A 25,461-nucleotide genomic window follows, 5' to 3' on the forward strand; every position below is an offset into this window, starting at 1 on the left:
GTTGGGACTGATTTTGGTGGTTATTAGAGGTCCTTGTTTGTTAGTTTCATTATTTGATTATAGTTGTTGCTAAGGTGTATGTGGGAATTACATTCTTCTGGCCACACATTTGATTCATTAGCCCGATATAAATCCAGAAATATGACTTATCTCCACCAACACTTGCTTTGAAGTTCCGCGATCGTAATTATTATCGTTTTCATTTCAATAGGAGCTCACAAGCTCTGTTTGATTGATTCGATGAATAATATTTTCTGACTACGGATTGGTCTGGTTTCTGGGTACGGTCGCGGGCCGCGGCATACATAGTCGGCTGCCGGCGTCGGCCGTCGCGGCGCCGCAGCGCTGTGTGGGGTGGAACCGGTCGGCCGGCACTTCTGGGGACCGGTCCACTCGCAGAGACTGCTGAACAGTGTTCAGTGAACACAACCATCAGAAACGGCGGTCACCGACCGATCCCCTTCAGAATACCTATAGCCAGCGCTATTTGACTGCATGAATTTAAATGTCTGGGTAATATGGGAACCCATTTGAGCATGATGCCTCTGTTTTCGATGACCGCGAGGACAAAGTGACCTCCATCAGAGGTCAGTTTCATGGCGAGGTGCTCTTTGGTGGACTGACTTAATAGCATTGAATGGCTGGCATAAAGCAGGTCAGCCAACAACATGTCATTGAGTCCTGTATATCTGTCTCTTGTCAGACTTGCTAACTAGGGCAACAGTCGGTCACAATTACCGGAAACAAGCGAACAGAATTTGCGAAAAATGTGGCTCGTTGATGGCTTTGCAGCATATTTACACAGCTTGAAAATGATGTTTCTGAACCGCCCACTGCAGGCCCATGTGGAAAAGTTAACATTGATTTTGTTGACGACCAACGTGTCATCCTTTGGGTTGACTGCTACATACTGCAGATCCTAGTGACAAATGACAGCCCTGTGGGCGTTGACCTCGACCTTGGATGACCTTGCGCGTTCCGTATCCGTCTTGTCGGCCCCAGATGGGTCTGTACCAGCTCGCGGCGGAGGCGGCGTACACCAGGTGCTTAGTGGTGTGCGGCTAATCGATAGAGAGTCGGCCTCGGGCCGACGGCGCCCGCCCGCCACCGCCAGACGACCGAAAACGCCGCGCCGCGCGCGAGAGACGCGTCAGAGGCGGGTGATCCGACCACCCGAGCACCGCGGAGGGTGTGAGAGGGCACACGCGGCGGCTCCGCTGATGTCACGGGACATGCACTGTCGCGTGGCCGCTGATGGCCGCGGTAGAGGGTGCAGGGAGACTGGGAAGAGATCAGAGAGTGGTGGTGGGACGGTGGTGGCCAGTAGTGTTAGTAAGGTGATGTGTGGTCATGGGTGATTGATGTTGGCACTGGTGGTGTGCAGTAAGGTGCAGTGCTGTTAGACACGGACTTGTGCATGACCAGTAATGGTTGACTGGCTAATAGCCGTCCGATTGTATTGTTCGGCGTTCGTCGCTCCTGCACTTATCTGAGGAATAGTTAGGTGTGCAATGGTGGGGAATACATATTTGGCGATAAAAGAAATTCCTAGATGGGCATTTAAAATACGAAGGGAGCCCTGAAATCTTAAAAGATGCTAGCAATGTACATTGTACAGAGTGCAATCAGTAACATATTTATGAAAACAACAGCTGGCGATCGTTTTGCAGCATCATGGACAGCTGAGCCGCCAGGTCCTTTTTCCACTACAGCTATTTCCATACTGATTCGGAAAAGCATCAGCATGTTTTTCTCTCAGCTTATTTTCTCACTCGCGTCCGAGTACCACAATAGCTTGGTCCGGGAGTCTGCCACTGACCAGGAAGGAGCTGACTCGGCCCCTGTCCGCCGGGTCGGGGAGGGTGGGCCGGGCCGCCCTGTCGCCGGGCCCACTGGAGCGGCCGCCGGTGACGGCGCTGGGTAGTTCTATACTTGGGGAACTCGCGGTTGGGCCGCCCTGTCGCCGGGCCCACTGGAGCGGCCGCCGGTGACGGCGCTGGGTAGTTCTATACTTGGGAAACTCGCGGTCGGGCCGCCCTGTCGCCCGGGCCCACTGGTACGGCCGCCGGTGACGGCGCTGACCTGTGGCGACAATGGACGCCTCCCCGAGGTCCGGTTCCAATCGGAGCAGCGGCCGCCCGCGGCCAGCGACCGCCACTCGACAGGGCTGTTTGCGCAGCGGTCGAGAGCCGTCGGCCTTTGATCTTCTCCAATCAGGGGGATGCTGCAATGATTTTCACTGCAGTTAAAGGAAGACTGCCACCTTCAAAAAGTTTTCTCAGATCGGCCTATGATTTATTCCCTGGACAAAACAAAATTTTATAATTCACCTGACAAAGTATCATCACGTGAATCGCGAAAAAAAATTGTCGATTATCATACAATTATCAATCGGTTAATGTCTAGCGACAATGTTTACACATCACTAGACTTCAAGGTCATAAGATTATTACATTTTATTTGAAAACGTAAGGTATTTTATGATTTACTAATATATGATTTCATAAGAAATTGGCCATGTTTAATTTATTTTGCATTTAAGTTCGTAAAACATTTAAAAATCATGGCTCATTTGGAATTTTGGGTCTGGCCCATGTTAAACCCCATTTCCCACACTTTTTTGGAAAAAATGAACTACTGAATATATAGGTTTAACTTTTATTTTGACACTCCAAAATTCTTCTCTGATCTCAAAACAATCAAAGTTTTGACATATATTTACCAAAAGATAAGAAAATTCATGTTTCAAAGTTATCGATAAACAGTAGAGATGTCGGTTTTCTTGGACTAAAAAAATGGCATCAAACTGAACTTTGGTCTCCGATTTCTCGCAAACGGGTTCGAATTTCGGAAAACCGACTTCAGTCTGGAACATAGGTGGCTCAGCTCTAGTGAAAACCGTTTTGTGGAAAAAAGGTGGCAGTCTACCTTTAAACCTGCTGCTTTTCAAGGGAGAAACAAACCACCGTTTGCCTGCTGTTTTACAGAAATAATGTTTCATTAAAACTAGATGTCGTACGGATGGGATTCGCCGGATTACACGATTCACATTCTTCACAGATAGTATAAGACATATCAGTGGTATTCTGCTATCAGCGCTCGAGCCTGATTGCAACTTTGCTCAAAATATGACTGCCGCTATTGAATAACTTTGGTAATAGATCACCCATGGCGATAGTTTCAAGTCAACTTAAAAGATAGCGTTTTACCGAGTCGGAAACGGCACCGGTGATCGACTGCACGGCCCAAGTTGGCCAATTTTGCCCGCCGTCCTCTAATTGCGGCTGTTCTGTCCTGAAATTGGCCGTGGGGGTCCCAGGGTGGCACCGTAGTCGTTGCCGGTTTCTGCTAGCCTCAGACGGGCGCAGTGGCAAGCCGGAGTTGACGGATGTCGCCCTGCATGCACTGGGACAGAACCGTCACCAGCCGTCACTGACCTGTCATTGACCTGTCACCGATCGTGATGGCGGTGATGATCACACGATGTTATCTGGTGATGGATGACTGACTGCCTCAGTGCCCCAAATGGTGACAGGAGAGCCTTGACAGGACATTGACTGTCTCAGTGCCCCAATGACGAACGTTGCAATGTCCGTCACCAACGCGTTGGTGGCGAACGTTGCAACGTCCGTCACCAACGCGTTGGTGGCTGTGTGTTTTGTCGGTGTGCCATAGCATTGGAAAGGAGTGAGAGTGTGCGTTCTACAGAACCATGGGGGAGTGACCGTCTATGTAACGTGTGTGTATGTTTCAGAAGTCTGTACGGTGGTGACTGTGTAATGAGTAGGAAGTGTGTGACTTGTGGGTGTGTTTCGCAGGACTATATATGACTTGTGTAATGTGTATGTTCTACAGGACCGTACGGTGGTGACCTGTGTGTATGTCCTACAAGACCGTACGGTGGTGACCTGTGTGTATGTTTTACAGGACCGTACGGTGGTGACCTGTGTGTAATGTGTATGTTCTACAGGACCGTACGGTGGTGACCTGTGTGTATGTTCTGCAGGACGGTACGGTGGTGACCTGTGGGCTGTGTGTATGTTTTACAGGACCGTACGGTGGTGACCTGTGTGTATGTTCTACAGGACCGTACGGTGGTGACCTGTGTGTATGTTCTGCAGGACCGTACGGTGGTGACCTGTGGGCTGTGTGTATGTTTTACAGGACCGTACGGTGGTGACCTGTGTGTATGTTCTACAGGACCGTACGGTGGTGACCTGTGTGTATGTTCTACAGGACCGTACGGTGGTGACCTGTGTGTATGTTTTACAGGACCGTACGGTGGTGACCTGTGTGTATGTCGTACAGGACCGTACGGTGGTGACCTGTGTGTATGTTCTACAAGATCGTACGGTGTTGACCTGTGTGTATGTTCTACAGGACCGTACGGTGGTGACCTGTGTGTATGTTCTGCAGGACGGTACGGTGGTGACCTGTGGGCTGTGTGTATGTTTTACAGGACCGTACGGTGGTGACCTGTGTGTATGTTCTACAGGACCGTACGGTGGTGACCTGTGTGTATGTTCTGCAGGACCGTACGGTGGTGACCTGTGGGCTGTGTGTATGTTCTACAGGACCGTACGGTGGTGACCTGTGTGTATGTTCTACAGGACCGTACGGTGGTGACCTGTGTGTATGTTTTACAGGACCGTACGGTGGTGACCTGTGTGTATGTTTTACAGGACCGTACGGTGGTGACCTGTGTGTATGTCCTACAGGACCGTACGGTGGTGACCTGTGTGTATTGTTCTACAGGACCGTACGGTGGTAACCTGTGTGTGTGTTCTACAGGACCGTACGGTGGTGACCTGTGTGTATGTCCTACAGGACCGTACGGTGGTGACCTGTGTGTATGTTCTACAGGACCGTACGGTGGTGACCTGTGTGTAATGTGTATGTTCTACAGGACCGTACGGTGGTGACCTGTGTGTATGTTCTGCAGGACGGTACGGTGGTGACCTGTGGGCTGTGTGTATGTTCTACAGGACCGTACGGTGGTGACCTGTGTGTATGTTCTACAGGACCGTACGGTGGTGACCTGTGGGCTGTGTGTATGTTCTACAGGGCCGTACGGTGGTGACCTGTGTGTATGTTCTACAGGACCGTACGGTGGTGACCTGTGTGTATGTTCTGCAGGACCGTACGGTGGTGACCTGTGGGCTGTGTGTATGTTCTACAGGACCGTACGGTGGTGACCTGTGTGTATGTTCTACAGGACCGTACGGTGGTGACCTGTGTGTATGTTCTGCAGGACCGTACGGTGGTGACCTGTGGGCTGTGTGTATGTTCTACAGGACCGTACGGTGGTGACCTGTGTGTATGTTCTACAGGACCGTACGGTGGTGACCTGTGTGTATGTTTTACAGGACCGTACGGTGGTGACCTGTGTGTATGTTTTACAGGACCGTACGGTGGTGACCTGTGTGTATGTCCTACAGGACCGTACGGTGGTGACCTGTGTGTATGTCCTACAGGACCGTACGGTGGTGACCTGTGTGTATGTCCTACAGGACCGTACGGTGGTGACCTGTGTGTATTGTTCTACAGGACCGTACGGTGGTAACCTGTGTGTGTGTTCTACAGGACCGTACGGTGGTAACCTGTGTGTGTGTTCTACAGGACCGTACGGTGGTAACCTGTGTGTATGTTCTACAGGACCGTACGGTGGTGACCTGTGTGTGTGTTCTACAGGACCGTACGGTAGTGACTACTACGGACGCTGAGCGCCGCTGCGTGACGCCTGATGGACTGCAGGCCGAAATTGACACGCTGGTCAGCAAACAGCCGCAGGGAAGAGCTTTCGTTCGGTGAGTACGACCGTCCTCTCAACCGCCCCTGACAACTGCTGCCAAATTGGCTACGTTTCCATGGCAGTTGGCACAAGTTAAGCCGATTTTGCAAAATAGATTTGCTCCATCATAGCATTTAGCGTCATTTAAAAATGTAAAGATAGGATTAGGTGCTAGCTAAAAGCCATATATACCTACGCTCATTTTTTTGCATAAGATAAATATTAAATAGTATCCGAGAAAAACGCTCGTGAAATTTCGCTAAATCGATTTAGACGTTATGGAAACGTAGTGACTGACCCCTCCAGTTAATGTGTAAGATAATATCTGGTTCTCGGCAGTGCAGTACCTACCCACCGGCCCGCCGCGCCCGCCAGCCGTGCGCAGCGGTCCCCGTGGCTCGTGCTCGCCCTTGATGAGGTAGCCGGCTTGTTTTGGCTGCCACCGAGTTGGCAGCTTGTTAGGCGTTTGCCTTTAAGGTTTGTTTGTCGGCGTGTCACTGCCAGATGTGGGCGGCATGTCGCGGCGATTAAAGCCGAGCGACGTTGCCGTATGACGTCAGATGCGCGCAGGTCCCGGATATTTCGGTCTGGTTAGATGGTTTCAGTGCCCTGGGTCGGACCGCACTCCCAAACCGATGTCTCGCCGAGAGGACGGAGGTCACGCTGGTGTCTGTGTGATCTGAGGACAGATGGCGTGATGATGATCGCACTCTGATGGCTATTGGTGCTCTTTGGTGTGCCGCCGCCATCAGTTATATTTTATTTTTGTCTGAACAGCGCTCGACTTCTGGCGGCGTTAAGTTCGGAGAAGCTGGCGCGTTACCTACCAGGTTTTTGTCTTAATATCAATAAGCTCTGTCTTCCTTCATTCATTTTCTTTTCCTCTCCTCAACTCTACCTCCTCTTCTCCTTCCTTTCTTCCCTCCCCTCTATTCTCCTTGCTCTCAATCTCTTCCATATTCCCATACCTTTGAGCCTGCCTGCATATCTCTATACTTCGCCCCGTTTTCGCTCTCATTTCGGCCGTAACCGGGGCTGACTAACCTTTTACTTTGCTGCTGAGAGAAAGTGGCCGGTCGTATAGTGCTGGGCGCCTATAAATAAGCGGCGGAGCGCGCCGTGTTTTTCCCCAGGAGGCCGCCATTGTCTGGTTGATGGCCGGACAGCGTTCGGACGAGCCGCGCCACACAGCGATTGTGCCACCGGCCAGCTTTTACGGCCGCTTCCAGAGTGTATCGAATCGAACACGGCTCCAAAGAGTGCGCTGCGATACTGCTAATCTGGAGAGGGTGAAAAGAAAGAAAATTGTACGAGTACATACATCGGCGTTAGGCACTTCTCGGCAAGCCCCGTCTGTCTCTTTTCCTGACCTTGTGACATTTGTTTGTTTTTTTCTTCCCGTTCTGTCATTTTTTCTCGCGTTCATTATACGCCCCTCCCACTGCTCCTGACGGTAATGTATCAATCAGCAGAACGCGCTGCAGCACATTGAGCTAAGTGCAGTCTGAGCCACCAGGGGGTGACCGGACTTGTCCGCTAATTCGTCCGTGCTACCACCCAAAGGCCAGTGATGTAAGAGGAGGGGAAATCGCCGCGCGCGTCTGGCGTTTCAAGTCACACCTTCGCCTCCAGAGCAAGAAACATCAGCGACCCTTTTCGACGGTGGTTCAGTCGTCAGTGGGCGACAGGAGGCTCCGCTTTGTCCTGGCGGCTAGTCTCTTATGTCCTCTACCCTCCGTCCAGCGTGGTGCTCATGTAGCAGAGGGACGGAGGGACAGAGTGGCTAGCTTGCCCCGGGGGCACAGTCGCTAGTCCGCCCCGGGGGCACAGTTGTACGCTGTCCAGTGTCGTTACGGCGCCGTGTGGGCGTCCAGTGCCGTTACGGCGCGCCGTGTGGGCCGCTCCGTATGCGGCCGGCGCCGGCCGGGGAGCAGGGGACAGCGGTCGGTGACCGGTCGACGCCATCAGGCTCCCGACGGGCCACCTCCGGACCTCGGCCGGGCGCCTGCGGCGGTACGGCGAGCGGGGCCGCTCGGCCCGCCCTCCCGCCGCGGCCGACCGGCCGGCCTCTTACGGAGAGTAGCGTTCTTACAGCGGGCCATAGAGCCGAGCCGAGCACTTGCCCCGATTAACTGCGGATCGATGGATCTCCGATGCTCAGCGGTGACAGTTTCATGTGACGGCCGACTTTGTAGGGTGACATTTTCCCTCTGCCGTTCGGCTAATGGAATCACAGCGTGGATGTCCACATTTCGCGTCATAGCCATGCGATTTACTGCCGGCGAGCTGGAATAAAGTGGATGCTGCAATAAGACCAGGCCTGGCCCTCCTGTGACCGCCACTGACCCCCTGTGACCTCTCAGATTGTCCTGTGACCCCTTTCTGACCCTGTGATGTCCGCCAATGACCCAGTACCCCCCCCCCTCCCTCCCCCACTGACCCCTGTGACCCCATGTAACCACCACTGATCCCCTATGACCCCCGCTGACCCCATGTGACCCCACTGTGACCCTCATTGACCTCCTTTGACTCCCACTGACCGCCACTGACCTGCGTTGACCGTGACCGGCAGGCCGTCCGGCACCGAGGACGTGGTGCGGGTGTACGCAGAGGCCGAGACGCGGACCGCCGCCGACCAGCTGGCCTATCAGGTGGCCGAGGTTCTGTATCGGTACGCGGGAGGGGTCGGACCGAAGCCGACGCCGCCCCAGTGAGAATGACCCCCGCTCAGTTACCCAGCAGGGCGCCTATGGTACTCGGCAGAACGATATTGTCCTGCATGTTTACTGATGAAGAACACCTGATGATATTTTTATAATTAACGAACAAACTGTGATTTTTATCGGGATCATGCTACATCTTGACGTTGGCCAGAGAAGTGTCGTTTGTTAAACACACTGATTTATCTCTGTCAAATGATAGCCTATGTTTGCCAGATGAGCCGGCCTGGTTCATTTTACGGATGAACTGTAAGTTGATTCATAGCCCTTGTGGTAGTCTGAATGCCGTGTCTCGCCGTCTGATCGATTGTCATTCGTATTACTGAACGCAGTGTTGCGTGCGTTTCTGTCTTGGAGACGGGTCAGGGCCGGTATGGCGCCGTTGTAGGACCGCTGTGGGACCACTGTGGTGCCGGTGTGGTGGTGTTGGTGCTGGTGTTGGTGCAGGTGCAGGTGCTGGTGCCTGCAGAGGTGATCGGTGGCACGGTGATGGCTCTCTGTTCTCAACGAGTTCCTTGTTGAGCTACGTTTTGATAAACGATGGCATTGTTATGCCATTCTGCGCGCCCCTGGATCGTCTGAAGATTGATCAGGTTATTTCAAGTGTCGATTAGTGCCTTTGCTCGTAAGTGCGAAACTTTATAACTAAATGGTGAAATTTATTGCATTCCGAATCAAATAGCCTTATGCCCGCCTTTCTTCCATGTTATGTGCTATGGCATGCTCGCAATACATCAACACCGATTAATTTCTTGTGTGAACTACTATATTTAGTCCTTGTTGAATGCCGCATTCCAGGTCTAGAGAAGTGGTCGGTAGTGATCAGTGATCTCTATACTGTAATGGAGATCAGTCGTCAGCAGGTATCAGTAGGTCGCTGGTCAATGCCTGTCCCGCCGCGATCAGGAGCAGTACCTCCCGTAGTTCAGGCGCCCCTTGTGTCCGCTGTCGTCCTGCGCGACTGCTGTTCGGACCTAATTGGGTCAGCTCAGCCGATCGCCACCCGTAAGATGCACACCCACAGTCCACACCCGCCCTCTGTATATACAGCTCGGGGGAGTGTCGGGGAGCGCTGGAGCCCACTGGTTCCGCTCCGGGGGCTGGTGCACACCGGTGACGTCCACCCGAGCCGAGGGCCGCTGGTGAACGGTGGTGAATTTCGACTGGTGACGCTCGTGGGAGGGGGTGCAGCGCTGACCACGTGACTTTAAACAACCGAAACGAATATTGAATGTATTTACACACAAGCGTTCAACAACACCTAAATATATAAAGGTATCTGGGAAAGCTTGAAGATGATCATTTCCGTCTAATGTGCCTCTTCTCTGCCTGACATTTTAACGATCGAAGCTACACGCTAACTGAATAATTCAAGGCTCAATGGAGGAGTATGCGTATGATTATCCCATTAAGTTTAATTTGTACGGCAATCTTGACCACAACACATAATAAGGAAATCGCTGTTGTGTGATGCAGCATCTTTGGCCATACTGGTGTCATACAATACAAGATGTATACCCCGATCAGGAGTTCGTGTGAGACACATTCAGCACTAGGTGTCTCCTGCTCGCAACCTATCGAGTTTGGGCTTCGACCCACATCAGCACACCATCTCTGTGCACTTAAACCAATTATTCTAGCTACTTCGTATCGCCTCAGCAAACACATTTAGCGGGAAAGGCTATCGGCAACAGATGTCTCGGAAAGGTACGTACTTATGAAAGGTACGCAGCATCATGAGAAAAGCAGTGCGCTCATTTAGGAAGGTATTTACAAAAACGTGTGCTAACTAAGCGAGAGAAGCCCTCAGCAACGACAATCAGAGAGGCCCCACGACTCTGAATTTACCGAGTTGGCCCGGTATTACACTACAGACCTACTGAGCTGAAAACACACACAGTCGGCGGCCGGAACACCGATCAGAACTATAGGTGAAGAAGCCTCTGCGAGGCGACACAACACTGAATGGGAAAATAGACAAATTTAGTTCCATCTCTCGCACCCGCCGTTTGTTACAGATTATGGCAACAATTTCACGGTGTGATGCGAAATTTGGCACAGACTACGGGAAAATGCTAAATCGGCTCCTCACTCATTCTTCCGGAAAAGGCGAAGAAAAAATTCACGCGCGGGGTCGTGCCTTTTAGAAAAGAAGATTTTACACTGGAATTCAGTTTGCACCTCATAATTCAAGTACATCCAATCATCAATGTTTACTATACCTATAGTTTCTGGGCATTTCAAACAAACCATGTGCCGATATCAATGTATCGTTTTCGTTCGCTCATGCCATTTATGTCGTTAGGTAGTGTTAGTTGTTTCCAGATGACATAAACAAACATATAGGTACGAACAAACGTTTCTCAAAAACCTCACGACGCCAATTCAACACATGGCTACATAACAGACGCTACGGTGTTTTGCTTTGGAATGGCTTACAAGTTACACTTGTATCTTATTTCAAATTGCTCGTTTGAAACCCTTCCCTACAGTGGCCGAAACCTCGATGAGTTATTGCACAGTTGTTGGGACAGGTTCCGCGGATTGTATCGTATCACTATGTTTGAGCCTCGCGCTGGCTCCGACCTTGCGGGCCGGGGTGGTGGGCAGGCTGTCGGCCACGGCTGAGGCGGGGCGGGCGGGCGGGGTCGACACAAGCCTTCGGTGCCGCTCTGTGCAGGCAGGAGCAGCCGGCTGGGAAGGGTCAGGTTCGATTGCTGCCGTCTCAGTCCGAGGGTGAGACGGACTGCGTCCCGGCAGGTGCGCCGGCGCGGCGCTCGCCGAGCTCACTAGACCGTCCGCCCCGGTCCGCGGGTGAGACGGACTCCGTCCCAGTAACCTCACCGAGCTCACCAGACCGTGTTCAGCATGTCGAGCGACTTTGTATTGCCTGTAGATGGGAAATGGGAGTCGTAAGTACATACCCCTGAACATAAAAATTCCAGGTAGGACGAACTTTGGGCCCCGTCAATCTGTGGAAGTTACTAATACTTTTTTATATAAAGGTATTTATGTATAAAGGGTATTCTTATGTATCTAACACGTCAGCCAAGCGAGAAATTGAATGTTTTCATGGCCATTCTTGACGGCTGACGGCCTTTGGTTCGCAGTGTTCTCCACCTGAAGGGAATGAAAACGAAAAATGCTATTATAACGGTGAGTTTTTGGTGTGATGTTTACATAGGCACGACATTGTTGAGGTTTGTTGCTTAACTTCCAGACACAGTTTTGCATTTTGTGAAGCACAGGGAACAACTAAGTTGCGCCTTCTTCGGCGACTGAGCTAAAATCGGTCTTCCAACTACCTACGCCTCCACGCATCCTGTTCACCTGTCGATTTAAATCGTTTTCAAGTGAACTTAGAATGCTTGGCACGCCTCGAACTCGATTTATCGTCCGATGCAGGTTCCCAAAAAGCTGGTCTTATAAAACAACACGCTGACTAAAAGCTATTGAAGCGGATAGTCGATATATTTGGCAGCTCAGCCCAGTGAGAAATTGAGCATTATCGAAGACGTATTTAACGTTATGACGGTTTCCTAATTCGCGGCCGGGTTTCATTGGTGGCTATCCGGTGAAAAGTGAACGGCTCGTCAGTGTCATTTTCATCCCATGCACGCGTACTTCTTTGCCTGATGATACCAATCGTCCGAAAAATCCTTAATTCTGCTCAGAGGCAGAATTGAGCCCGGACGCTCCATTGGACGCTATCAAGTATGGTTCGCTGTTGGATTGAATAGTTTGATAGCCAGTCTATTTACGTAATGAGACGTCATATGTGCACGCATTTAAGTGAACCAAGGCCTGTTCGATGTTCAATTGAAATATTGAAATAATGTTAAATGATTTTGCGCTATGTTATTTAACAGTAAATAGCTAGCTATCAATATCGGACTCGTCTTGCACCTACCAGACGAAATGTAGGCATAGGTATACATTTCGTTATTACGCAGTTCATAATAAATTCCTAAAAAATGAATTGAATGAAATTCGTCATGAAATTGGCGACGAATATTTCCTCAATCTTTTCATAACCATGCCACCAGCCACAAGTGAATCCGTTCGTTCTCACAACGGTCATGTGCCGGCGGTGCCAGGACTTTTCGATTTGATACGGTGCTGGCACGCAACGATAAAGTTAGCCCCGACTACACCGCTTTCGGCACATTTGGTCAACAGTAGTCATTTGGAACAGGGCAGGCGGTCGTATGACATTGAATTATTACCTATGATCCGACATGTGTGTAGCCTGCCAAGAAGCCAGTTGGAAGCGTTGTGCATCTGAGTGAATTAGATATAGAAATTATTGGTGTGAATCGTGTGTTATTTTAGGGTTGCTATGAATGAGACTACATTCAGGTACTGACCTTCGTCCCTGGTGCACCACCGCTCCATCTCGTCCAGTGTGATGACGCCATCGCCGTTGGTGTCGATCAGCTGCCGACACCGAAGGGAACCGGAGGGGAACGCATAAATAATGCAGCACCATTTACCCAAGTGGGCCTACATTATTCACCGCACCGCCCACATGAACATATGCGATCCCTAAATGCGTCCTGTCGGTAGCGGTTCGAAGACGTAACCAACGTCAAACCTGGGTATCAGTGAAACGGCCCACAGACACCAGAGTTGAGACGAGGGGAGGGGGGCTATTACTTTCAATAATTAACTGCTAAATCATTGTTGGATAGCTGATAGGTCGTTTATGTTTTTTTCCGTTTATGATTTCAATGAAAATTTTGACCTATCAAACAGCAAGGCTCTATCAAATGTGTTATCATAGGTTTCTTTTACAGAGGTCTATAATCTTGTGGAATAATCATAATCGTTTTTATGATTTACAAGGTTGGATCACGAGGTTTTAAGAAGTTTATCAGTATTTCACTTTCTACAAAGTGAACCTTCCCGGGTAGCATACATACATAAATAAGTCTAAATGGTCTCGAGGCAAATAATTAAACAAAATTGATTTATACGTGATATTTGAGGAACATGGGGCTTCTAGAACGTTTTGCGGAGCGGCATACAAGATGAGCGAAATAATCGATATGGTTATCAGTGCCAACATACACATTGCACTTCACTCCACAACATAAAAAGATGCTAAGGGACATATTTTATTTCGTCGATAAATGACATTTGATATGTCGATTTCGCGGTTGTCACCTTCAATTCGGTTTTTGGCGGGGGAGCCTTGTTTTATCGTTGGAGCGCGTGCGGCGGCCAAGCAATCTCAGCTCGACTGGGACCCAAAATATATCGGCGCTTCTGCGTCATAAAGAACGCAGCGATTTGACTGTCAATACGGCCAACGGACGGCGGCGAGCCACAGCAAAATATCGGAGCTCGCCGCCGCGCCAGTCTGTCTCTCATTTACATGCGTGGAACAGCCGATTTTCGCCGGCTTAGGGCCTGTCGGAAAGGAGTAGCAACGCATAGCCTATTGCCGATTGCGTACAGATCAGCCATTAATTTTGTAGAAATGTCAACCGAGCTCCTAGTGAAAGGCTTTGAACTTCTTACAGACGACTCTTTCCAGGTTGAGCATGAGCGGAGTGGTGGTTTGGGAACGGTATTAGAATAAGTTAGCATGAGAGGTTGCAAGTATTTATAAAGCTAGCCAGTGTTACTTTCAGTTCAGTAATCAATGTCTGGTGAAAAATGTGCGTCCCCAAAACTGGTGTTATCTCCTTCAACTGACAGCCACCGGCCATTGACGTTAAATATCGCACGTGCCTTCTGGTTTTCAATGCGTGAGGCGGTGTGCGAAACCAGCGCAAAAAGTACAATCTTCCGCGAGTGATGGGCTTCCGGGGTGAAAAATGGTGGGCGTTCCTGCAGAATAGACCGTAAGTAGGTCATCGACATCGTCACGGCCCTAGGTCGTCCCCCATCGCTCAACTGGGACTACGGCATTATGAGATAGAAAATGGAAAATGTACTTCATCTTCGGCCTCGAAAGTGCGTGTGCGAAACTCCTTGGTGAAAATGTTTATTTTAATTCACCAGAAGCTCACAAGAAAAACGCTATCATTTCGTTGTTGAATGCATGATACTAAAAAAGAAGCAGCTATGTATTATGGTGAGCTTTCATTCATTTTTGTACATGACAGGTATGGATGGATTCACAAAGTAAAGAATATGAACATGATGAATGCCGATCGTATTGATAGTAGTTACTGTCGCTAATCAAAACATGTGTTTTGTAGAATGACGATTGACGAGTGCACTCAGGACCCGTGTCACACTTCGCCCTGTCCAAAAGTATGGATAGGATACAGTCGGGCCACGGGAATCTTCGTGACGCACCATTGTTGTGCGCGGTACCATTTTCTCGGCTACCCTCCTCGAATGGGTAATCAAACAGACCATGGCTCAGGGCGTCGGCTGTTGCCGCGCCATTGGGACGCGCTGGTAAACAGGCTGCCGCTGTCACCATTGTGTGTGGATGGCACCACTTGTCCCGCTGTGAGGAGACGCCCCCGGCGACCGGGGCGCTGGCCCGCTGCCAGCTATGACACTTCGGCAGTACTCAGAATCTGGTTCGATGCTCGTCGTAGAATTGCTGCTGATTTGTGAGATGTTACTGATCATTACGGCTCGTTTGTCCGTTTCTCTACGTACGATAATATTATTTTAGTGGTATCCATCTACAGGTTATCAGGCACCCTTTCAGCTCGCTTGCCGGAACTCGGAACAATAGCCAGATGTTGTCAGTACCTCCAATGCTGCCTGCCTGGTGCCTGCCCGAATGCTTGGTTCAAATGACTTATCATGTGTAGAACTATAGAAAGATGGCACATAAGGGATATTTGTTTTTGTTAGTCGGTACCTGCTAGATTTTTTTAGCATAAGTTTGACTAATGTCTTATCGTATTATGTGTGTGTGTGTGTTTTTTTTTAAAAGAAAAATGAGAATTACAGAAACATTTTCCCTCACATGTCTTCTATGTAGGACACAGAAACATCCAATATGTTTTGGAGCTAACAATAATAGCCGTTTTCACTTTTCACGACGATCATCTGGTACATACTTGATGCAGATTGTGTGCTTATTTGGTCCAATTAAATTAATTGTGTTTCTCAAAAGTTGTAAGTTTGGATTGCACATATTCTTGTGGACATCATTTTTCAAATTCTCAGACATTATTTTCGATTAAAACACTTGCCAATTTATTAAATTAATTCATGAAACACTTACCTACAACAATTTATGAAAATGAATTTTTGATATGAAGATATTTGTTGTAAAAGCTTTCGTGCAGATTTGGTCAAATTAGGTGCATTCGCCACTCGCCAGATAGATCATCGTGAAAACGGTTGATTAAAATCTTATTCCCGCTTTTTCATTTTCTCTATATACGTAATTACGTAGCCCTATACTCTTGGCCCTCTCCCACCCCACCCCACGGTCCCCCCCCCCCAGATCCAGCACACTGACCCCCCCCCCCCCTCGGTCGGTCGGCCCAAGCCAACCTCCATCCGGCGGGTACTCACATCGAACACAGCATTGACGTGTCTCTCCACGGAGCCGGCGTCGAGCACGGGCTCGATGGCGTGGCCGAGCAGCTCGTAGATAGCGCTCACCACCTCTGTCATCTCGTGCTTGGTGATGAAGCCGTCGTGGTTGATGTCGTACAGCGAGAAGATCCACGCGATCTTGTCATGCAACGAGCCGCGCGCCACCAGCGAGAGAGACGATAGGAACTCCTGGCGGTGACGAGCGGGTGCATGTGAGGGAGGGAGGGAGGGGAGAGAGAGAGAGAGAGAGAGAGAGAGAGAGAGAGAGAGAGAGAGAGAGAGAGAGAGAGAGAGAGAATGAGAGAGAGAGAATGGGAGAGAGAGAGAGAGAGAAGGAGAGGAGAAAGAGAGAGAGAGAGAGAGAGAGAGAGAGAGAGAGAGAGAGAGAGAGAGAGAGAGAGAGAGAGAGAGAGAGAGAGAGAGAGAGAGAGAGAGAGAGAGAGAGAGAGAGAGAGAGAGAGAGAGAGAGAGAGAGAGAACGGAAAAAGGCTGTTGTTTTTATATGCGAGCGATAAAGTAAGGCAAAGAACACAGAATAATAAAATAAGCACAATGAAAAATAGTTTATAAAAAGTTATGAATGCATCTAAGAACGTATTACGAGCTAATAAATATTTCGCAGCACCAGAGCTGTCCGATATATTTTAGCGGCCCTGCGGCGGTGTGTGATATGCAGCCCCATCCAGCCTGTCGCGTCGTATGCCCCGGACTCGCCGCTATTTCAGTGGGATGAGAGACGGCTGGGAGCTTCCCGTCCCATCCGACCCCGGCCCCACCGCGACCGGCTGGTCCGAGCGCGACCCAGGTGTCCCCTCGCGACCCAGGTGTCCCCTAGCGACTCAGGTGGCCCTGGAGCCTCCGAAGGCATCGTAAATGATGTTACCCCATTTTTTCTTAGCCTCGAGCAGCCGTGCGAGCGGATTGCTGCTGCCTCCCTCCCATACTTCCCGAGCAGAGCGCCGAGCGGCACCGCGAGCAGTGTGATTTCATTATTCGCAGCTCAGAGCCGCCTCAGCCACTGAAAATAATGAAGATAAGTGTGGCATCAGCCAGCCTTAGTCTGTGTCTCTCTGTCTCAGTATAAGTATCGTTTGAGCAGCGCCCCCAGAGAGCTTACCTATAGCTAGTTGGCTGCAGAAGAAAAACACTCGGCCCATGCAAGATACGTTGTTTTAGGAAACGATTTGCAGTTTAGAAAATTATCCTTGTTATACCTCTTTACAAGTAAATGTAAATGAAAAGACCAGAAAGTGCGGAATGTGGACCATTTTAGTTTCTGGTTACGAATAAACGCTCAATCCGCATATAGACAAACACTATAACGGCCCGAAGAAACCCAAAATTACCTGTATGCCTCCACGCGCTTACCTCAAAGTTGATGATGTTCGTTCCCGGCGGACAGAATGTCCCAAAAACAAACTGCGCGTACTTTGTCGCATCTGAAACGAACGCAAAATGTCATAAATACTTTGGTCGAATCTTGAAAAGGTATACGTAATTATTATGGAAAATAATGTCGATAGTTAGTAAAACTATGAGTACGAGAAAAGAAAGTGAGCAAATAAATAGACAGTGAAACATCATATACGTTCAAGAACAACAGGCTTCTGGTATGTTTTTTCATGCACAGGATATACCATCAGGCACGAGGACATATACGCAATATCAGACAGGTAGCATGCGGCAATGTGGGACGCGATGCTGACCTGGGCAATTTGATTCCGAGCCCACCCACTGGGATTAACTGCGGTCAACAGAGTAACTGCTAAATGCCTCGATGGGCTGAGGGTGAGATAAGACGACCCTTTGAAGGTTCGTGCCGTGTCATTCCAGAAGATTAAACGTCCTTCCTGGCATCCGCCCCAAGCCGAAATGACGCCGTTGGATGCGGAAGCTCAAAGCCCAACTGACGTAGTTTGAGAAATTTACGAGACATGCACAACAGGCGGCATCGTTTCTTTTTCACATATTCTCAGTGTATACGTCTACCATATGATGGCATTGACTTTTGGCGCATGTCCTCTATTTTGTTGCTAAATAATTGCTCCTTTGTTATCCACGCATCATCTGATTCCAATCCTGAAGTAGCCCATGCTGTATTAAATTTACGAGTATCGTACCAGTCTTACCTCCAAAGGGAAAGAATTGGGAGAAAAGGTGTTTAAATCTGTCTTCGTCCACTGTTCCCAGTGGACATTCCTGCAACAAAGCACAAGCGTTTTAAATTATACCTTTTCACTTGCATTTGACGGAATTATGTTGAGTATCAATTTGTCAAAATGAAACATACATATATGAAGAATAAGTTAGAATATGTGTGTCAAATAGCCGTTCATGATTTTTTCTGTTACCAATTGGGTTTACCAGATGAGAATGAGTGTAAATATAAAGTGCAAATGCACATCGCCTCCTCCATAAGTATGCTGTCCCAATGAAAGACAGCGCTCAATTAGGAAACGCAGTATAGTCATCTACATATGATAAACGAATAAAACCTGACACTACCAGTTTCTGATCACATGCCTTATTTGCTAAGACCTTGAATGAGTCTGCAATTACGGAACGAATTTCCGCTGTGCAGGAGAAATTCACGCAAGTATTAGGAGAGCAACCTATACGGCATAGACCTCTGTATACAGAGGTCTATGTATACGGATATTCCAATTCGGGCTGGGGTCTGAGTGGCGCACCTGTTTGAATCCCCTGTAGATGTGCTGAATCTCGCGGCGGCTGAACTTTGTCACACTGGCCAGCTGGTTCAGCTCCTGCGGTCGGTAGCGCACCACGTCACTGAAGAACGCCTCCATATCTTCCTCATTGGCGAGTGCTGCCGGCACACAGACACACAAACGCACGCTTCATACAATGCTGCCGGCACACAGACACACAAACACGCGCTTCACACAATGCTGCCGGCACACAGACACACAAACGCAAGCTTCACACAATGCTGCCGACACACAGACACACAAACGCACGCTTCACACAATGCTGCCGGCATACAGACACATTTTAAAACATAGGTAGGTATATACACATAGGCATATACATTATACACGTTAATCACAGAGCTGCCGACACATATAGGCAAGAGGACTCGAGCAGTTCGACCACACACAAGTTCATTTGATTGACTTGGTGTAATTAATCGGAGACTAGATTCATTTTTTTTTTGGGGGGGGGAGCTTGGGTGCACCAATGTTACAGGTCAACTGTCAGCCAGATTATAGCGTCGTGAATGGACAACAGCCAATGGCTTACGTTAACCCGCGCCCGGCTGGGGGTCCTGGATTTCCACGCCCTGCTGGGGGGGGGGGGGTGTTTGAACACCCCCCCCCTTGTAACTCGGCTCCTGGGCCACGTAGCGATACGCAGAAGGCGGCGTTCGAAAGAGCGTCAAAAATAATGACGAAATCACTTCGGTCAATTTTTTGGTCAGGTCAAAGGTCAGGTCACCAGAGGTCATTGAAGGCAAAATTTCGCCGATTTCCAGGTCGAATGTCGAAAATTTCCCAGAAGCCAACGCATAACTCGGGAACCAATAGAGCTACAGCGCCGCGGAAAAGCGCATTCGATAGCCCTATTAACGCCCTTTCTGAGTAATTCTCTCAGATTTGACCTAACGTCAACGGTTTTGCCTGCAGGGGGCCAAAACTGCAAAAATAGCCGATTTTTTTCGGAAACAATTTTTCTGCAATAACTTTTGACCCACGCCCTGTACGAGCTTACTTTTACCGGCATCGTGTTCCTCTCGTCAAGACGCATCGAATGAACTATAACTTGACCTTGAAAGGTCAACTTGAAAATTTGACCTCAGGTCAAGGTCATGACCTGACCGGAAATGGTCATGTTGCATATCAGTCGATCCGTATCGTCGAGCTGAACACATCTAAGGCGTTTTCATCGCTCTAGCATGCCTCTATCAAAAGTTATTTGCGAAAAACTGTTAGATACCATTCGTGACCTAAGATGACCTCAGGGCATAAACAGGGGTCACGGACACCATTTTCATGTTCAGTGTGTCTAAACCACTTGTTATTCGGTGTTTGGGATTGTTTATAATGTCTTTCGTCCAAAAGAGGCGCATTTCAATTTTCTCCCATTGACTTATAATGGGGAGGTCGCAAAATTGACCTGACCTTAGGTCATCGATATCAAAATTTTGAGATATACATTTTGTACATGCTATTGCTCTTAGCAATCGCTGAAAGTTTCAAAGCGATCGGTCACTCGGTATAGCTATGACAGACATTGAAACTTTTTATGAGGTGAGGTCACTTCAAGTGACCTGGTGACCTGACCTTGAATGACCTTGGTCTGAAATTTTCACAACATGTGTAGAATTGATGTGTGATAAGGTGTACCAAAAACGGCGGCGCTTCGCGCCGCCGTTTTTGAGATATTCGCGAAAAACCACAAGGGGGGGGTGTTCAAACACCCCCCCCAGCAGGGCGCGGGTTAATTTCGTTCAGATTTTGACATGTCTGCATATCATGCATGACAATCAAAACATTGCCGCATCCGCCACGCCCCCCCCCCCTCCCCCATACGATATTAACGAAACCCTGTGTAAGTGGTTGTGCATACCTACAAATACAAATGGAGCCCGGTTCGCTCTCACAGTGGCGCATGCTGAGCTGTATCGCCGACGGCTCGGGGGTGGCGGCGTTGGCGGCTCGCGGCGTCACCGCCCGCCCACTTGTTTATCGACATGTGTGCTGACTGACAACGGCCGGCACAAAACTGACGTGCCGTAAGCAGCTTCAGAACTGAGCCGCCATCGCCGTGCTGATATTACTGCACGACCAAGTTGGCCAATTTGTGACTTTGTGAGAGATTGGAGCTATTGCAGAGCATATGGCATGACGGGAGCCTGCATACTTATTTCGCTGGACGTCTACTCTTGAGAAATCCGTAGCACGACTTATCTTGACTCTGTGACATATTTCTGGATGACGGCGCCGTCTGTTTACACTGAGAAAAATCCTGACTCCGCATGACACCCCCAGGGGGAGTTCACCAAAACGACACCCCAAAACTCCCAGGTGGTACTCCTCATTACACCCCCTCTAAAACTCTCCATTACACCCCAAAACTTCCCTCGAGAAACTCTCTGTAACTCTCCCTACCGTTTTAGAAAACTCTTCATTACTCTCCTTTACCCTATCAAAACAAACAACATACTCCCTGAAACTCCCTTCCATTACTCTCAATGACTCTCCTACTGCCTCATAATTACTCCCGATTACTCCTTTCCATTATTCCCCAAAACTCCGTTTACAGCTTCATGGTATAACCTCTTGTTACTCCCCATCAAACTCACCCAAACTTCCCATCACTCCACTCCAGCCCCCCCGAAAATAAATATTGGACGAATAGCGTAACCACCCAAAGCTCGTGTACCGAAGCACAGATAAAAAATATATTTCAAGAAATGTGTATTCATAGTCCGGGGCGGTGGGAGGCTTAACAAATTGACAAACGCTTTCAACATCCCGCCGCGGCACGCTCTCCGGGGATCTCACTCCATACATATGCTTCACGGTCGCGAGTTTTGATGTTAAGAATCCAAAAGGCGGCCTACCAAAGCTGGAATGCTTGGTCTGGTGGTGCCGCTACCCTACCACCTCCTGGGCCTCGAGGAATACTGCGTCTTCTTCGTCCGGCTCTCCTTTCACGATGGTGGGATGGATATTTTGCTGGTCTCCGTTGGCTTCCGACGTGTCTTGCGGGATGCGCTGCAGGCTCTCCAGCTCATCCCCTGCAAAATGTTAATAACCATGAAATTATAGGTACACTTAACATTGCGTGGGAGGAAATGGAGGAGAAAGAAAAAAAGAGAAGGAGGGAAATAATGAAGGAGAAAGGGAGGGAAGGAGGGGAGGGATGGAGGAAGGAAGGAAGGAAGGAAGGAAGGAAGGAAGGGAGGGAGAGAGAGAGAGGGGAGGGGAAAGAGGGAGTGAGGAAGGAAGCGGGGAAAGATGGAAGGAAGAAATGAGGGAGGAGACTGAGAGGTAGGCAGATGAGACAAGATGGACGAGACGAGACACACGCGACCTGACGTGTTGGCACTGATACTGCTTTCGGCACATGATGTCAAAATAAGGAAAGCAAGAGATTGCAAAGTTAGCATACTTTTTATGCACTACAATGTCGATAAAGTTAAGTTTCAGTGAAAGTCTAAAGGGCAAATTAACAGCCTCCATCTTAGTTGCAGACACAGTAGGGCAATGCTATAAAACGTACCTACTTGAACGCTCAAAAAGTTGAGCAGTCGCTAAAAATAAGCTAAGGACGTTATACGCTGCATAGGTAGTAGGTACCCATGTTAACATTAAAGAACGAAATTCAATTATGGACACTTTCTAAAAACATACAACAATTTAGACAAAATTTATTTTGAACATGCTGGTTTGTCGGTGGTTTTCATCATTCATGGGCAGTGGCAGTGGTAGGTAACTGATTTTTTTTTTTAATATATAGGGGCTAGGAAAGTCAAGGCTTTTATGCCAAGATAGTTTAATTTTCTGGCTCTGCTTTGAAAGCCCTTCAAATTTGATATTTTTCATTGGTATGGATATTAAAATAATTGGGCAATAACAATAGGATCCATGACGTGTGAAGCTTGTGTAATCCTAACTTTCCAATTTATTCCAACTTTCCAATTTATTGTATGATATTTGCCAATACCTAGAAACTCAGAGCATGCTGTTTCCGATCTTTATCTCACTCAGGAACAAAACAAATCAATTACCCTTACAGAGACCATTCCAGCCCATCCAGAACATGGGGTTACCACATGTTCTCATCACAACATTATAACACTTTGCACTATAAAAGCATGATGAGAAATACAGCTAAGCTTACCTTTAAATCCAAAGTAAGGTCCAATTATCCGTCACTGTATAGGTCAGGTCCGTCTAAGTCAACACGCTCTTCACTAACACCTCGCCCGCCGCCCCGCACAACGTGCTGTGTACTACGCGCAAAAGATGGCGGCCACCGGCAGCCTCGCGACGTATGCTAAAACCCCTTCGTAACTCCCCTTTTACTCCTGTCGGAACATTCGGGAAAAGTTTTTCGGGAGCAATGGAGAGTTGCATCACAGAGTTATGGGGTGTCACACATGGAGTCATTTCGCCATCCATTAAGAACTCTTGAAAACTCTTTCGCAAAATGAGAAAGGCTCGAAGTTACCCTAGAACACACTCAATAACTCTGCTGGAAAGGGAATTATCAATGGTTTTAAGGAGTTTTCAGGGGAGCATTTTCAAGAGTTTTGACCCATATGGAGTCAATTTTTTTCTCAGTGTACAAGTGTCTTTGAACGAGATTACCCTTTTAGAAAAACGACTTGAGGGTGAATGGCGTGTTCCAGCATCCCATGAATTTAAACGATGCTGCATTTAGTGCTGGCCAAATAAAAGAGAATACGAAGTACGTTTATTTTCAAAATAACTGGACAGATCAAACCATATCTCAAGACTTAACCCTCGCCCTATAGGGGGGGGGGGGGTCGAACGGATCCCCCCTCGGTTTTTCGCAAATAACTCGCGTAAAAAGCGGCCGATCGCGACGAAACTTTCAGTACCCTCGCGTTAATCAATTTTACACCTACCCTGAAATTTTCGTGACCCTGACCCTAATGACCTTTGACCTGTGACCTACTTTTCGAGACCATGTTTGGCCGGAATCGCGATTCGGCGTATGTCGGGCCTCGGCTCGCATTAGCGGCGCGTTTGCAGGCTTTTCGTGGTTTTAAGCGTTCAAACATGGGATATGATGTTGCTCCCATGCATTAGGGTGGGTGTCAAGGTCACCAGAAGGTCAGGTCAGGTCATTGACCTTTTATAACCTCGGTTCACTTTTTCGAGTTTTACATGTTTCTAGGCCAGTTTTTGGAGCTGAATTCGAATTTAGCAACCATATAAACATTTACGAAGTAGTTTTGGTGCCTTCGTAACATGTTACGAAGCTGTCAGAGGCGGTTGCACTTGCCACCTACTACGAATACCCTTACTGGTTGACCTGACCTGACCTGACCCGACCTGGCCTAAATGCATGAAGACATCATCTGTGTTCAAAACTAACATGATATTCGCGATCAGCGCCCCGAAAAACCCCATAGCAGCCACGCTTTACGACTTTCTAACAGGTCCCGATTTTCCCGACTTTTGGGTCAATGACCTGACCTGGAAGGTCAACCGATGACCTAGGACCTTAAAATTGGGTAGCATCGGCTTCCTCTCGTCACGGGCAACACGCTCGTTTTTTCCGCGAAGCTCTAGCTCAATCAGGGGCGAAACGGCAAGGGGGGTCCAACGGACCCCCCTTATACCTTCGCGGCTGGAAAAACACCAATACGGGCGAGGGCATACGAGCGAAAGCGATTTTAATTCGTTACATTCATTTGCCTGATAAACCTGGACCAGAGAACAGATATGCCTTTCCCTACTTACATCCTTCTGCCTGTCAATTAATAAGCTGATAATCGAGGTGCATTGCATCTATTACCTTATGACAGTGACTACTATTCCATAGTTTGCATTTTCAACCGATGAAAGACTATGTCGGGAATGCATCCATTTTAATTTTAATTTTGGAACGCTTTGCAACATTAAACATTATGTTATATGAGCTAGAGGACGAGAGACGATACTCTTCAGTATTTCATTTTCTTTGGTACCGTGTAGGCCTAAAAAAATGAAGAATCCGATAGAGCATTGACAGTATCAATTCGAAACTTCGAGAAACATGAGATTTTGTTCCAATTAGGGGGCCATGCAAGAATATATTAGCAAAGCATCTTAGTGTTCAGCTCAGCGTAAAATCCGACACTCATTTGTACACTATTCGGTGCATTCACTCGAGGCCCATTTACAATGTGCACGAACCACTGTGTCTGGTTCACTGTGCCCCGTTCACCACTCACCCATAGTGCGCCGGGAAGCCCGTGTCACTCGCTCATGGGTCTCTCGCAGCCGCTGCTAAACAGACAGCGGCAGTGGCTGCGGCGGTGGCGGCGGCGGCGGCGGCGGTGCGGGAGACCGACCGACTGGCGGGCGGCCGCCGCGCGTTCCGTCGGTCCTCGTCGGCGCCGACGGAGGCGCGCGCGAGCCGCGAGCCTCAGCTGCCGCCGACGCCGCTGCAGCGGTGCCGTCGCGCTGCAGGTGATCTGGGGTGTGCTCAAGGTAGGCATGATTCGGAGCTGCACATACGAGGAGCATAAACGGCGCCCCATGGGATGCCAGAGGGGCGAATGGGAGGTGCCGTGCTGATGACTGTGGGTAAAGAAATCAGACTCGTAGTAACGACTCGCAACGAGAGTGGGAATTGAGTGGTAGCGACGAGCAGCTGGAAATGCCAAGGAGGGGAGGAAGAAGAAGAAGAAGAAGAAGAAGAAGAAGCAGAAGAAGAAGAAGAACAAGC

General features: G+C 48.9%; 2 protein-coding genes across 11 annotated transcripts in view; one reads left to right on the forward strand and one right to left on the reverse strand.

The window, feature by feature from the left end:
• The window catches only part of LOC122378707 (phosphoacetylglucosamine mutase-like), a 54,740-nt gene extending 45,481 nt beyond the window's left edge, over positions 1-9,259 (forward strand). For all 10 annotated transcript variants that reach the window (XM_043360141.1, XM_043360144.1, XM_043360138.1 and 7 more), the window contains exons 12-13: positions 5,692-5,807; positions 8,364-9,259. In XM_043360141.1, coding sequence (XP_043216076.1) covers positions 5,692-5,807; positions 8,364-8,505 — 258 coding nt within the window. In that variant the 3' untranslated portion in view covers positions 8,506-9,259. The remainder of the gene's footprint in view (positions 1-5,691; positions 5,808-8,363) is intronic.
• Positions 9,260-9,730: 471 nt separating this feature from the next.
• LOC122378709 (calsenilin-like) lies at positions 9,731-25,122 on the reverse strand. Its single transcript, XM_043360145.1, has 7 exons — positions 24,965-25,122; positions 18,723-18,859; positions 18,162-18,231; positions 17,401-17,471; positions 16,009-16,221; positions 12,879-12,948; positions 9,731-11,401 (listed from the first exon to the last, which is right to left on the reverse strand). The coding sequence occupies exons 1-7, from the start codon at positions 24,966-24,968 to the stop codon at positions 11,361-11,363; spliced, it is 606 nt and encodes a 201-aa protein (XP_043216080.1). The 5' UTR covers positions 24,969-25,122; the 3' UTR covers positions 9,731-11,360.
• Positions 25,123-25,461: the final 339 nt, after the last annotated feature.

Source organism: Amphibalanus amphitrite, unplaced genomic scaffold, assembly GCF_019059575.1.
Source record: "Amphibalanus amphitrite isolate SeventyFive unplaced genomic scaffold, NRLGWU_Aamphi_draft 000063F_arrow, whole genome shotgun sequence".
NCBI lineage: Eukaryota > Metazoa > Arthropoda > Thecostraca > Balanomorpha > Balanidae > Amphibalanus > Amphibalanus amphitrite.

Bases quoted from the DNA above. Each gene is read 5' to 3' on its own strand.
- LOC122378709 (XM_043360145.1), bottom strand. The intron at 12,949-16,008 runs GTGAGTACCCGC...CGGTGTCGGCAG, and splicing joins ACGTCAATGCTGTGTTCGAT to CTGATCGACACCAACGGCGA. The intron at 11,402-12,878 runs GTCAGTACCTGA...TCCCATCTACAG, and splicing joins GTGGTGCACCAGGGACGAAG to GCAATACAAAGTCGCTCGAC.